The following is a 12,770-nucleotide window of genomic DNA, read 5'->3' on the forward strand; positions in this document are numbered from 1 at the left end:
GGCCCCTGAGGGCCGGCTGGGGTGGGCACTGCAGGGCTGCTGGTGCAGGAGAAGGATGTGCAGGGCAGGAGAAAGGTGGTGGCCCAGGGTCCAGGCCCCTGAAGTCCTTCCGCAGTATTTGGTCCTCGTGGAACCTTGGACAGAAGAGCAGAGTTCTTCAGCCAGTAGGATAGAAGGGCCTTCCAGGCAGCAACTGGGGGAAGCTGGATTTGGGGAAACTGATTGGCCACAAGGGGACCCCAGTCTGTAGGGAAGACAGGCAAAACTGCATGCTGACAGTGAGGTCTCCTCTCGGCTTCTCTGCAGGACATCTGTGAGGACCCCCGCCTCTTTGTGGATGGCATCAGCTCCCACGACCTGCACCAGGGCCAGGTGGGCAACTGCTGGTTTGTGGCGGCCTGCTCATCACTCGCCTCCCGAGAGACCTTGTGGCAAAAGGTGAGGCCTGGGGTAGGGCAGGGGTTGCCAGGGACTGTGAACTCAGCCTGCGGCCCTCACTGCCCAGCAGAGGAGGTGCAGCCTGAACGTACTGATGAGACTTTATGGAAACCTGTGCAGGGGGTAGGGTGGGGTGACACCGGGGCTCCCCAACATTGGGTGAGCTTTAAAATCACCTTCTCCTCACCTGCCAACTGGGGTGGGTGCTGGGAATCTGTGTAGCTCCCAGTGGGATTCTGCTGTGTCCTCTCCCCACTAGGGGGCCCACAGTGTCCCTGGACTCACTTGGCAGGATACAGTACCTGAGAAATGTGGAAACTGCCTGAATCACGTGCAGGGTGAAGAGACCACTAACTGGGGCTCGGGAGACCCCTGCCAGTACCTGCTGTGTGACACGGCCAGTCCTTGTCCTTCTCTGAGGCTTCATTTTCTCATCTGTTCAGTGGGAATGATCTATGATTCATGGTTCCAAGCTGCTGATGGACTGGATCAGCGCCAAAGGGTTTAGGGTGGAAAGAATGGGCTCTGGTCGCGACACTTCGCCCTCTTGTGGCAGCAGTCGGCAGTGCAGCCCTCTAATCAAACAGTGCCTCTGCCCTGGGGAGGCGGGGACCCTGGAGTAGAGGCTGGACTTATGCTCTCCAAGAATTATCCAGGGATCACACCCTGGGTTCTCATGCCAGCAAATAGAGTCATTGCCTCTTTCTCATCCTTGCCCTTCCTGCTGTTCCTATGAGGGCTGGGCAGCAGAGCTTAAGAGCATTGGGCATCTCAGTCATACAGGCTTCCGGATGGGCTCCAGCCTCACCATATGGCAGCTTTATAAATAGCCCCAGGTTATTCATCCAAAAAATCAGGATATCAGGGTAGCTCCTTCTCAGGGAGGTGTGAGGGTGAAATGAGGCACGGTACTTAAAAGACCTTGCGCAGCGCTGTGTGCCATGAATATTCATAGATCATAATGAATATTCTCATGTAAGTGGGACGTAAGGAGCAGTGAGTTTGTTCTCATTCTCTGAGATGTTCCTCAGCCATCAGAGGGAGCTGTGCCCTCAGCCAAGGCTGGGACTGTGGTGGGGCCCTGCTGTCATGTCTTCTGAATGCAGTGTGACTCTCAAAGCCGCCGGGATGGGCATCCCCAGGGCCTGGCCCCTGAGGGTCCTGTGGGGATGGGGTAACTGCAGGCTGTAGGGCCCTTGCAAAGGCTGGGTGCTGGGAATCTGTGTAGCTTCCCAGCTACACAGCCTACAGGTAGTCCTGGGGCATCTGAGCTGGGATGGCCTCCTGGGAACATTTTCCTCCTGGGCCTCAAGTCCCAGAGAGCGTTGGTGCCGGGTGTTGTTCCCACCCTCCTGCCTCCAGGCTCTAACACCCTTCTCTGAGCCAAGAATAAGGTCCCCCTGCCTTCGATCCCCACTGTCAGCTAGGTCAGGGCTCAGTCTGGGGCTGGAGGTGGCACACAGAAATCCTCTAGTGCTGGCCCCGCCCCGCATCTCCCGTCCTGCCCTATAGCTGTGTGTTTTCCTGTGGCCTCTTCTCCCAAGATGAATTCCCCCTGGGCAGAGCGAGGCCAGTTTATATCTTCCCTGTGAGCCCAGCAGGGAGCCTGGCACAGAGAAGGCCCCTCCCCAAATTGTGGGACCCAACCACTGGCCAGCAGCCCCACAGCCAACCTTGCGGCCATAGGCCTCCTGCAGCCTTCAGTGGGGCTGAAGCCTGACCTGCTGTGTCCCCTCCTGGGGAATGGCTGTCTGGTCATTTGCAGGGAAGAGCCTTAGCTTGCTCCTGCCCTGGGCCTGGCCTCAGGTGGTCCCTTGGTACAGCTCCTTATCTAAGTGGAATGAGGGGCCCAGAACCTGCCGGGGGGAGGCCTGTCATCAGGCCATAGCAGCCCTGTGTTTGTCTCTGGGCCAAAGGTTCCTCCTGCAGAGTGTCGGGGCACCTGGCCTGCCTGGAGGCTTTGAGGGCCAGGAGCTTATGTCCCCAGGAGGCTGTGGCACTCTGGACCAATTATAGTCTGCTTCCTAGTGCTGCTGTGGTGACAGCCCCTGGGTCCCTGCGGGAGGCACGAGGCCCCAGGGAGCTCATTACAGTGCCTTATCTCCCCTCCTGTCCCTGCTGACTGAGCCCTGTTTGTTGTCACCCCTCTCCTTCTGGGCCCGTTGCCCCACAGGTCCTCCCCAGCCCCACTGTGTTTTCTCCACGGAATGGGGGAACTTGAGCTGACCTGCACCCCTGCTCCCCCCGCCCAGCTCACTGTGGGGATGCCTGACGCCCTCAACACACATGCCCCCTCCTCCAGGAAGCCACTCATTCACCTCTAGTCTAGATGCAACCTGGGGCCAATGACTTTAAGCCACGCAGGCCTGGCTTTCATTCTGACTGGGTCCCTTGCTAGCTATGTGACCTTGAGCAGGTCGTGTCCCTTCTCTTGGCTTCGCTGTAAACATGATGTTTCCATCCAGTGTTATGAGAGCATTAAAGGAGCCCGTGGGGGGCAAGCCCCTGGCATAAGGAGCAATCCGCACTTGTTAAACCCCCCTCTGTGCCCCTTTTGGGCCCCCATCTATTTCTCTGTTCTGCTAGACACCTCTTGGCAGCGGGCCTGCCCCCTATGGGATCCCTGTTGGGGGCATTATGGTCTCTTCAACTTGCCTACATTCCCTGAGGGCAGGGCAGTGTACTTCAGGTGGGCCTGCAAGGATGTGACAGAAAGGAGGGGCGTTTGCCATCAGGCCTGGCCTGGCCCAAGCCAAGGAAGTTCCCCCCCCCCCCCCAGGGCCTGGCCCAGGCCTGGGCATGAGAGCAGGCCTGATCCCTGCTCTGAGCCATGGGCTGCTGTGCCCCTGGCCCTAGGAAGCAGAAGTAACAGCAGAGTCCCAGTGGAGTGCCCAGTTGGCAGAGCTGGGAGGAGGGCAGTCCTGTGGCGGGGCCGGGGGAGGCACCTGGTGGTAGAGCCAGGCTCTCTTTTGGTTCCATTTAAATGTTTCCCATCCCGCCCATGCCCTGGCTGTATGAGCAGTTCATGCCCTTTAGTTGTATAGTCGTAGTTCATTTACCACACGCTAACTGAGCACCAACTGTGCCACAGCACCATTCTAGGGACTGGGGACAAAAAATCTGGAAAAATACAAAACCACTGAAGGTTTTCTTTACCCAGAAACAACCCGTGTTAAGGGTTGTCTATATTTCTTTGCATTTGGGGTTAAAGAGATATTTGTTTACTTGTGTGTTTTTTAAAAAAATACACATTTTTGTAATTACATCTGCAAGTCTGGAGCTTCTTCTCTCCTCCCTGTCATTCCTATATCCAGCCTTTGGTGGGTCCTGCCAAGGCGTCTGGCGGCCGAGCAGAGGTGTGTGGACGGCAGTGGGCCCAGCCCCACCTGCAGCCTCCTCCCTTCCCTCCCTTCCCTCCCTTCCCTCCTCTGCCCGTTCCTGGCTCTCACTGGCCCCTCTCTCCTGCCCTCTGCTGTCTGTGACGCCCAAGCCCTGGTAACAACCTCCACCTCAGCCTCCACCTGCAGGCTTGGAGTCCTCTGCCCAGGCCGAGACCAGGGTCTCTCTAGGGTCATGTGGCCCCTGGGCCCCCGTCAATAGGACACCTCCCCCATGTCCTGCAGGTTCAGGGATGGGGCAGGCATTCCCCTCCCTTAGTACTGCCTCCAGCTGACACCCTCCCCATATAAACCCCTACAGGCTGATGCCATTGCCCTCCCCTGCCAGTGCAGCCCACCTTATTACCGTCCACTGCCAACTAGCTACCCTGGCCTGCCACCCCGCCCCCAAGGCCTTGGCACCTCCGATTTCCCAGCCCTTTCCACCCCATCCACCCACAGCGGTGCTGTGTCCCAGGGATTACTGTGCCCATGTGCTGGCACCCTGCCCTCCTCACCTGGCCTCTGTTCTTGATTACATCTCCATCAGCCTGCACCATCATTTGCCTTGAACTCGTGTTCCCACGGCGACCACAGCCTGCACCTGGATCTGCTTTCTCTGCAGTCTTCAGTTGAAGGATCAGTCTCTCTGGCCTCACTTTCCAAGCATCTTCGTCACTCTTCCACTCCGACGCACACCTGTCCCTGAAACGCATTTTGACCTTGATCACTGACCATGTACTCTCCCCATCTGCCCATCTTCTTGACCTTGTCCTTGACCTTGGGCCCCATGGTCCATCATATCAACCATTCTCTCACCATGCATTCATTCGTTCGTTCATTCGTTCATTCAGCAAGTATTTTCTGGGGGCCTCCTATGTGTCTGGTCTAGGTGCTCGCTTAAAGTGATGAACAAGACAGACATGGTCCCTGCCCTCTCTGGGCTTACGGTGTAAGTGGGGAGACATCACAGACGAAAACTAGCAAATGTACACATAAAAAGCAAAATTTAGCGCTGGGAAGGAAAGAACGCTCCTCCTTATGAAGGAAAGAGAAGCTCCCCCAACAGTAACTCCTCAGCCATATTCTTCCTCTCTAACCCCTCCAGCTACAAAGTAAAAGTTTCTATCAAGGTCAGGCAGTTGCACATCTCCGTTCTATGGTTCTCTCGAATACTCTTGGGGAATTGGTGCCAGCAACCCCCAGAGCCGACCCCAGGGCTTGACAGGACCAGGTGCTCTTCTATGCCCTGCTGCTGTTCATGGGGTCCAAGCTCCCACTGACCCACTTAGCCTCCACCTAGCAAGTGACGGTGCTTGTGGTCCACTAGACCCCTCGATTGTTTTCAGGTGTTACATTGTGGCCCGGGCCTCTGTCCTCTTATCTGTGTGGGGCATGGCTTAGCAGCGTCCCCTCTCTCCCACCCCCCACTACACTCACATACTCCAGTTCTTCCATTGGCCCACATATAATAGCTGAGGCCCTGGTACTGCCTCAAGTACTGGAGATATAGACGTTTGTCAGATTCTTCTGAGGCCTCACGTCTCCTGGGGGAAACTGAGGATTGATACAGGTGGAATAAGAGGTGGGGTTTTAGTAGGAGAGAAACCTGGCCATGTGGCTGCTTTGCAGTGCAGGGCTGAGCCAGGGCCAGCAGATAAGAACCGTTTAGGTCAGTGATTCTCCAAGCCCAGTCCCTAGACCAGGAGCATAACCTGGGAGAAAGGCAGGTTCCCAAGCCTCATCGGAGGCCTCTTAAACCAGAAGCTCTGGGGCTGGGGCCTAGGAGTCTGTGTTCCAGGTCCTGCTGGTGACGCTCATGCCCCCTAAAGTTTCAGGACACGGGTCTAGGTGAGAGATGACGGTAGTTGGCCTGGGCCCTGGCAGTGGGGGTTGTTGGGCGGGGAGGGATCTCTAGGTGTCTGGGAGGCAGAATCAACAGGTCTTAGCGACTCAGTGCGGAGGGGTCAGGGGGAAGCTCATGCAAGGATGGCTCCCAAGTTTGGCTCGGGTGACTTCAGATCTCAAACCAGCGGGCCCTCTGGTCCTTGTGCCCCTGAGCCCTCCCACCAGGGAGGTTCTCCTCTCACCCGCTCCCCACCCTCACCTCCTCTTACTGCCTGGATGCAGTGCTCTCTTCTTCGCAAATAAGCCAGCTCCCAGCCCATCCGTGGAGGTGGTAGTCAGGGCGGTTGCCACAGCAATGAACATCAGCAGTCTGGTCCCCGAGGAGCCAGTCACCCTCCTGCCGGCCTGCAGTGCTTCCATTAGTGCTTCTGCCTGGAGTGCAGAGGAGGCATTTGGGGACTCCCACCCTCATACACACCCTATTTTGAGGACTGGGTGGGGTTGGGAAGGGCCAGTGGGCAAGAGGGGAGGGCTTCAGGGTAGGCGGGGCCCCTCATTGGTGGCCTCTCGCCTTGGCTGTGAGGCCCCATCCCACTCGGCTCCTAGACAGAGGCAGAGGCAGAGGCGGCAGCAGCAATTGGGCCATGGCAGAGGACGGGCCACAGCAGCCACAGCTCAGCATGCCGCTGGTCCTGGACGAGCACCTGACCCAGCAGCTGCGGCTGCGTGTGGAGAGCCTGAAGCAGCGTGGGGAGAAGCGCCAGGATGGCGAGAAGCTGCTGCAGCCGGCCGAGTCCGTGTACCACCTCTATTTCACCCAGCAGCAGAAGCTGCAGTTTGAGCGCTGGGACGTCGTGCTGGACAAGCCGGGCAAGGTCACCATCACGGGCACCTCCCAGAACTGGACGCCCGACCTCACCAACCTCATGACACGCCAGCTGCTGGAACCCGCTGCCATCTTCTGGCGCAAGGAGGACTCGGAGGTCATGGATTGGAACGAGGCCGACGCCCTAGAGTTCGGGGAGCGCCTGTCGGAGTTGGCCAAAATCCGCAAGGTCATGTACTTCCTCATCACCTTCGGCGAGGGCTTGGAGCCTGCCAACTTCAAGGCCTCTGTGGTCTTTAACCAGCTCTGACGGCAGCGGCTCGCGGCTGCCCCTCCTCTCGCCCGCCTGCCCCGTACCCTGCCTGTATCCTCTCCCCCCAGGTGTGTATTTGGGGACATTTTTCTAGCTGCTGACCTGTACTCAGCTTTGCCGGGACCCTTGTGCCCGCATCCTTCCTCTCTCCTCCCCCTGGGGCTGGTGCCCCCGCTGATGGAGGGAGATACAGAGGCTCTGTAGTCTAGAAGCTGAACTGGCTGCCTGGCTGCCTCTGCTTCTGCTGTACACCACAGAGGCCTGGCTGGGGCTAGTGTGGGAAGATGGAGGGGCAAGGGGTGTCTGCCTTCTCTGCCTCATCGTTGGGAGACAGACTGCGGGAGACCCAGAGAAAGACAGACGGAGACGCAGAGAGAGGGAGCGAGATCCAAAGAAACAGCCATCGGCTTCCTCTGGAGATGGGCATGGCACAGCAACCTCCTTGGGAATCCAGCAAACAGACAGTTGCTGCCCTCCCGGCCACAGCGCCCTTTGTCCAAAGATGAATGCCCAGCCTGAGGACCCAGGAAAGCACCGCTCCTGGCATGGGCCTGGCGTGGGCCCACGATGCCTCGGGGCCCTCAGGACATCAGGCAGGGTGGCTGCGGGTGTTGGTGTGGGCAGTGGGGAATGGCTGGCATGCTGGAGGCTGTGCAGGCCAACTCTCGCTCTCCTGAGAATGACCAGAATGGGAGAAATGAGGGGCAGGGGGACATAAAGTCATACAGGGATGTGTCTACCTATACATGTACATATATATGGAGAGAGAGCATGCTATATTCACGCGGATATAGAGTCTTACCTGCCCCATGGACACATCTGATTTTAGATTATCTGTTGTATAATCACCCGGCTGGTTCCCAAGTGGCCTTCAGCAGGGGCTTGATGAGGATGACCTTGGGGAGAGAGATTTCCTGAGCTGGGAGACTCAGGTTTACACAGTGAAGCAGAAACAATATAGTGAAGGAGTTTCCTTCTGCTTGGGAGAACGTGGATGGAGGGGTCCAGAGCTTTGGAGCTAGGGACAGTAGTTTCTCTGGGACTCAGGTATCCCCCTCTGGGACTTCAGGCTTTTTCCAGCTCACTGGTCAGGGAAGGTGACTGTTTCATCTAGTGTGGCACCCCTGGCATCTTTAGTGGAGCTGAGGGGTGGGGCGGGACGGCCTGGTAGACAATTGCGATGACTGATGGTCAAAAGGGGGCTGGAGGTGGCATGTGCTGTGATGATAGAACACTGGCCTCAGGCCACTGGGCACAACCCACTCCCCAAACAGGGCAACTGAGACACGATTATCAGTAGATTCAGTTCTGGCCCCCAAGCCTCACCCCCTTCACACTGCACAGGGCCAGTGAGCCCATTTGAGGGAGTGGCCTGACCTGCCTGGTATCAGCTGAGGGTACCTCAGGAAGTACCTGCAACACCCTGTCTCGAGGCCAGCCCTGGTTGTTGTCAGGGACGCGCCCTCACGAAGCATAGCTACCTGGGGTGGGGGTTGGGGGTCAGCACAGGGCCCTGAGAACAGATGCACTGAGAGATGGAGGGTCACAGCCATTCCCCCTGGCCGAGGCTGTGGGGAGGGCATGCCCCCCCTTAGGAGGCATGTAAGCAGGATCAGGTGTGGGAATCTGGATTCTTTGGATGGAGATTGGCTGTGGTGTGAGCTATGGTCCCCAAACGCACGGCTCTGGCTTCTTCCGAGATGTGTTTAACGTCCTGGCTTGCCTGCCTTGCTTCTCTACTGACCACTGGGGGAGGCCAGACCCCCAGGGATATCCCTGCGCTTCTGCCTCTTTGCTTCACCTCTCCTTGCAGCTCTGGAATCCTCTTGGTGCAGATTGCCTGCACCTCCACTCTGCCCCACCACATCTTCCCTGCGGGTGTGTGAGTGCTGCTGTGCCCACTGTGTGGCCCCAATAAAGCCTATGTGCTCACGCCTCCATGGTGTGCAGTCTCTCACCGTGAGCCACCCCCTCCCTTTCAGGATCTCTGACTTAGCCCTGTCCCCTCATGGCCCTGAGCACCCCCACCCCCGACTGTCTCCCATACTCCCAACCCCTCTTCCCTGTGGCTTTCAGGGATGAGGCTCATAGCAGTCAGGTACCTGGCCCAAGGTCAGACAGCTGGATGCAATTTAGAACCAGGTCTTATGATACCCAACCAGGAACCAACACTCCTTACAGCTTTTTCTGCAGTCGCCCCCAGACCAGCTTATGTTGGGGCATGAAGAGAGCAATGCTGAGGCCACAGACAGGTGCCATCTAGTCTTTGGCAGGTGGGGCCCAGAGAGGATAGGTGAGGATACACCAAACCACACTCAACTTTCCGGCGTGGCTGGGCAGGGGGAAGCTGGACCGGGAGTAGCCAGGGGTGGGTGAGGTGGGGGCAGGCCTGTACCCAGGTGTCATCCAGCTTCTGTCACCGATTTGCTGCCTGTCCTCAGGCAGTCCCTGACTCTCTCCCAGCCTCAGAATTTCTAGAGGGAATAGCTTGGTTCGGTGAAGTCCTTTCCAGCCCTGTCCTTCTGACCAGCTAAGACGGACATCGCCATATCACCTTAGTGCCCCACTTGGCCCATCAGAGCTCTGTCCCCTGGTGATTTCCCTCCAGGTCACTCAGGTTTTGGACAGAGATAACAGGCCCAGAGGAGGAGGTGGCCTGCCCACGGTCACAGAGGGTGTGTGTAGACCAGGCTTCTGGGCCTGTGGACCTTTGACCACATGACACGGGTCCCCTGGGATAGGCAGGGGTGATGCCCCCACCCACCTATGGTCCCAGGCCCAAGAGAGGCCGGCTTCTTCCCAGAGACCAAGGTCAGGCTCTGCTGCAGAGGCCACACTTGGAATTTTGCTTGGTAACATCTCCTGCTCCGAAATGCTGCCCCGAGCCAGGTCTCACCTTCCTGTCCTCCTTCCCACCCCCGACAGCAGTACAGGCCTGGTTCCACTCCTGAGACTGGATCGGGGGGGAGTACAGGGAATGAAAAATGATCCATTTTCCTTGGAAACCACGAAGATACCTGCCATTTCCTGACCTTCTGCCTCTCACTGAGGCACCGTGTGTGGTGGTGAGGGACCCGGCCCTGCTCATCCACCAACCGACCACCTGTGTGGCCCTGGGCAACCGCTCTGGGCCCGTTTCCTCTTCTGTCGGTGGGGCTAATAATGTGCCTCCCTCACAGGGTCGTGGTGAAGGTTAACGGAGTGGATGTGAGTAAAGCGCTGAGCTTCACAAGCTGGCACATGGGCACTCTGTCTCCGTCTGCTCATTGTTAGTCTCCAGTCACTGTAGACACCTGGTGTCACTTTTCACTGTTCTTCTTAGAGGAGGGTCTTAGTTGAACCTTTTAACTGCGGAGGAGCACAGGGTTCAGAGAGGTGAAGTGAGTTGCCCGAGGCAACACAGCAGCTCCATGCTTGTAGAGGGCCAGGCTGGGGCCAGGCCTGGCTCTGTGGTCAGAGAGAGTGGTCATGGGAGTAGATTCTCTCTTCTGTCTCTACACCAGGCTCAGAAGGTCAGCTGAGGACACCTTTAGCCTTCACGGTATAGCTGGGGAGCCCAGAGGGAGGGGCCAGCCCCAAGGCTGGGGTTCCCACCCAGGTCTCAGCATCTGGCTGAGCGCATTCCTTGCCCTGTGAACAGGAATACCTACCTGGGGCCCCTTGCAGGTGTGTCAGTGTCCTGCTCTCCAGAAGAGGCAGGGAGTGGCACCCGACCTTCCTGGCCTCTTCCAGTCATGGCAGCTGAAACTCCGGAATTTGAGACTCTTGGAATCAGAAGCTGAGAAGTGAGGAACCTCAGATGCTCAGAACCAAGGACCCTCTGGTTCTGAGGAGTCCAAGCGGCCTTATGGCTCACCTCACCCAACTCGGCTAACACAGGAAACCCCGTCCCCTGCAGGCCCTCGACCCACAGCCCTGCGGCCTTGTTCAGGAAAGCCTCATGCTGACCCTCTCGGGCCCCAGGCAGAAATCTGTGAAAAACTCCCCCTCTGTGCTATGCCTACACACACACAATCACACACACACACTGGCGTTCACATTTGTGCACACATACATGCGTGTGCACGCATACGTGTAGGCTGACATGCATGTGAATGCACACCCACATGCATGGCCCCCTTGCACGTGGGTCCGGAGCTTCCGTCCCTGGGTTCTGACCCTCCCAGTGTCTCCTCTGTCACAAACCTGCGCAGACTCTGGGTCAGCCCCTGCCCCAGCAGCGTTTAAGCCCAGCCACTTGGATCTACGTGGGAGTCCCCCGGGGAAGACCCTAGGAGCCCTCCAGATAGGTATGTAGGTATAGGAAGGAACACAATGTGTGTAGGGTTCAGACACCGACTGGGGATCTTGGAATGTATCTCCCATGGATAAGGGGACGACTGTATCTGGCTTTGTTTCCATGGTGTCGTTTAATATGTTCTCCATGTGCTGCATTTCCTGCAAGCTAGAGGCTGGATAAGGTTCAGGCACAAGTGTTATTTGGCTCAACTGCCTCATAGGCAATATTCTCTCAGGAGGCTCATACTATCTGGTTGTCTCTCTTTTGTGTGATGTTAGAAGCCATCATTGCATAAATCCATTAGTTGTCAGTGATTGCAAAATAGTGGGAGTCTGATGTTCTAATTTCTTAGCTGGAATTCATCTCCAGATACCAACCTCCCTTTAGCTGCGATTGGTTACCATCTGATACAGTTTGTGTGGAAAAAGCAGGATAGATCTTCCATTCTTTCCCTTAATTGTCCAGTTTCAAAAAAATGAGCTGATTCCCTGCCATCCTCCGATGGTGACTGATTATGTATTATCGTGATCTCAGGGATGCGCACATATTTGATATGTTTTCATCCTTCGAAGTTGTTATCCTTATTGCCACTCAGATTGGCCCTCATTTGGCCAGTGGGAGCCCCTTCAGGTTGGTCCTGGATCCACTGACGTGGCCCCAGGGGCTTTGGTTGCTTCCTTGATTTCCAGCATGACGGGATGTGGTGTGGAAGGGAGTTGAGTGTGTATTCCCATGGAGAACCCCTTCCCGGACATTCTATCTTTCTTGTTTTGTACCCTGCTGGCAGCAGAGGGGCGGAGGGGTAAGAAGGCTGGCCTGGGGTCTGCCTCCTGCCGGGTCCAATGGCTGTGATGCAGAAAGGGAAAGTCAGGCCCACGGGGATCTCTGTCGGACCTCCGGGCCCTGGAGACTCATTAGCTGCTTCTGGAGCCACAGAGGGCTCAGAGCCAAGCCCAAGGTTTGGCTAATGATCTTCCCGCAGCCCCAGCAGACCTTTCCTGTGCCCTGTGGGGGTTCCTTGTCCTCCCTACTGCCCCCCCCTCCCCGTGTGTCCCCATGCAGTCCAGAGCTTTCAGAGCCGGGAGCAGGGGAGGAGAGTGTAGTGGCCGGGCCAATGTTCTCATCTTCCGACTCCCTATCACTCTGTGTCCTTGGGCAGCTCTTGGCCCCTGTCTAGACCTCAGCCTTCCCGTCTGTGCAGTGGGGATGATACCCACACCCTGCACATGCCCCGTTTTTGATACAATTTTTTTTCTGTCCTGAGAGCAAAGTAGGAAAGAGTGCTGGGGTTCAGGGCAGAGGCTGGTCTGAGAGTTTTTCCTTAGAAAGGACATGGAAAGGAGGCAAGGGGAAAGGGCAGCCAGTATCAAGCCCTTGCTGGGTTCCTGATGCTGTGCCAGGCTCAGAAGCCCTGAGTGTGAATCCTGCCTCCCTCACCTGTGCCCATGGGCAGCCTCTGTCACGGATGTCTATAGTATTGCCCCACAGGATAGCAGTCAGGATTAGGGTGATGGAGTAAGCAGCTGGTCTCACACCCGGCACCTAGCAGGCTTCTTCTGTGAGGTGCCTCTCACTGTGCTTTGCATTTTCATTCTCTTGGTCTCCAATGTCCCACTAGGGAGCATTTCTCTTTGCCAATGTTCCTGTTGATAGTACAAGGCGTATAAACAAAAGCGTCTTTAATGAGCA

The 12,770-nt window shown here is 56.9% G+C and overlaps 2 protein-coding genes across 3 annotated transcripts in view; both read left to right on the plus strand.

Moving 5' to 3' along the window:
• CAPN5 (calpain 5) overlaps positions 1 to 12,770 on the plus strand; it is a 49,325-nt gene that overhangs the window by 20,704 nt on the left and 15,851 nt on the right. For both annotated transcript variants that reach the window (XR_013994145.1, XM_081061986.1), the window contains exon 3: positions 307 to 438. Coding sequence is in view for 1 of the 2 variants with exons in the window: in XM_081061986.1 (XP_080918112.1) it covers positions 307 to 438 (132 nt within the window). In the remaining variant the exon portion in view is untranslated. The remainder of the gene's footprint in view (positions 1 to 306; positions 439 to 12,770) is intronic.
• On the plus strand, positions 6,107 to 8,603 carry OMP (olfactory marker protein). Its single transcript, XM_081062386.1, has one exon. It carries the CDS (start codon positions 6,308 to 6,310, stop codon positions 6,797 to 6,799), a length of 492 nt encoding a protein of 163 aa, XP_080918512.1. The 5' UTR covers positions 6,107 to 6,307; the 3' UTR covers positions 6,800 to 8,603.

Source organism: Rhinolophus hipposideros (genome assembly GCF_964194185.1).
Source record: "Rhinolophus hipposideros genome assembly, chromosome: 10".
NCBI classification, from domain to species: Eukaryota; Metazoa; Chordata; class Mammalia; order Chiroptera; family Rhinolophidae; genus Rhinolophus; species Rhinolophus hipposideros.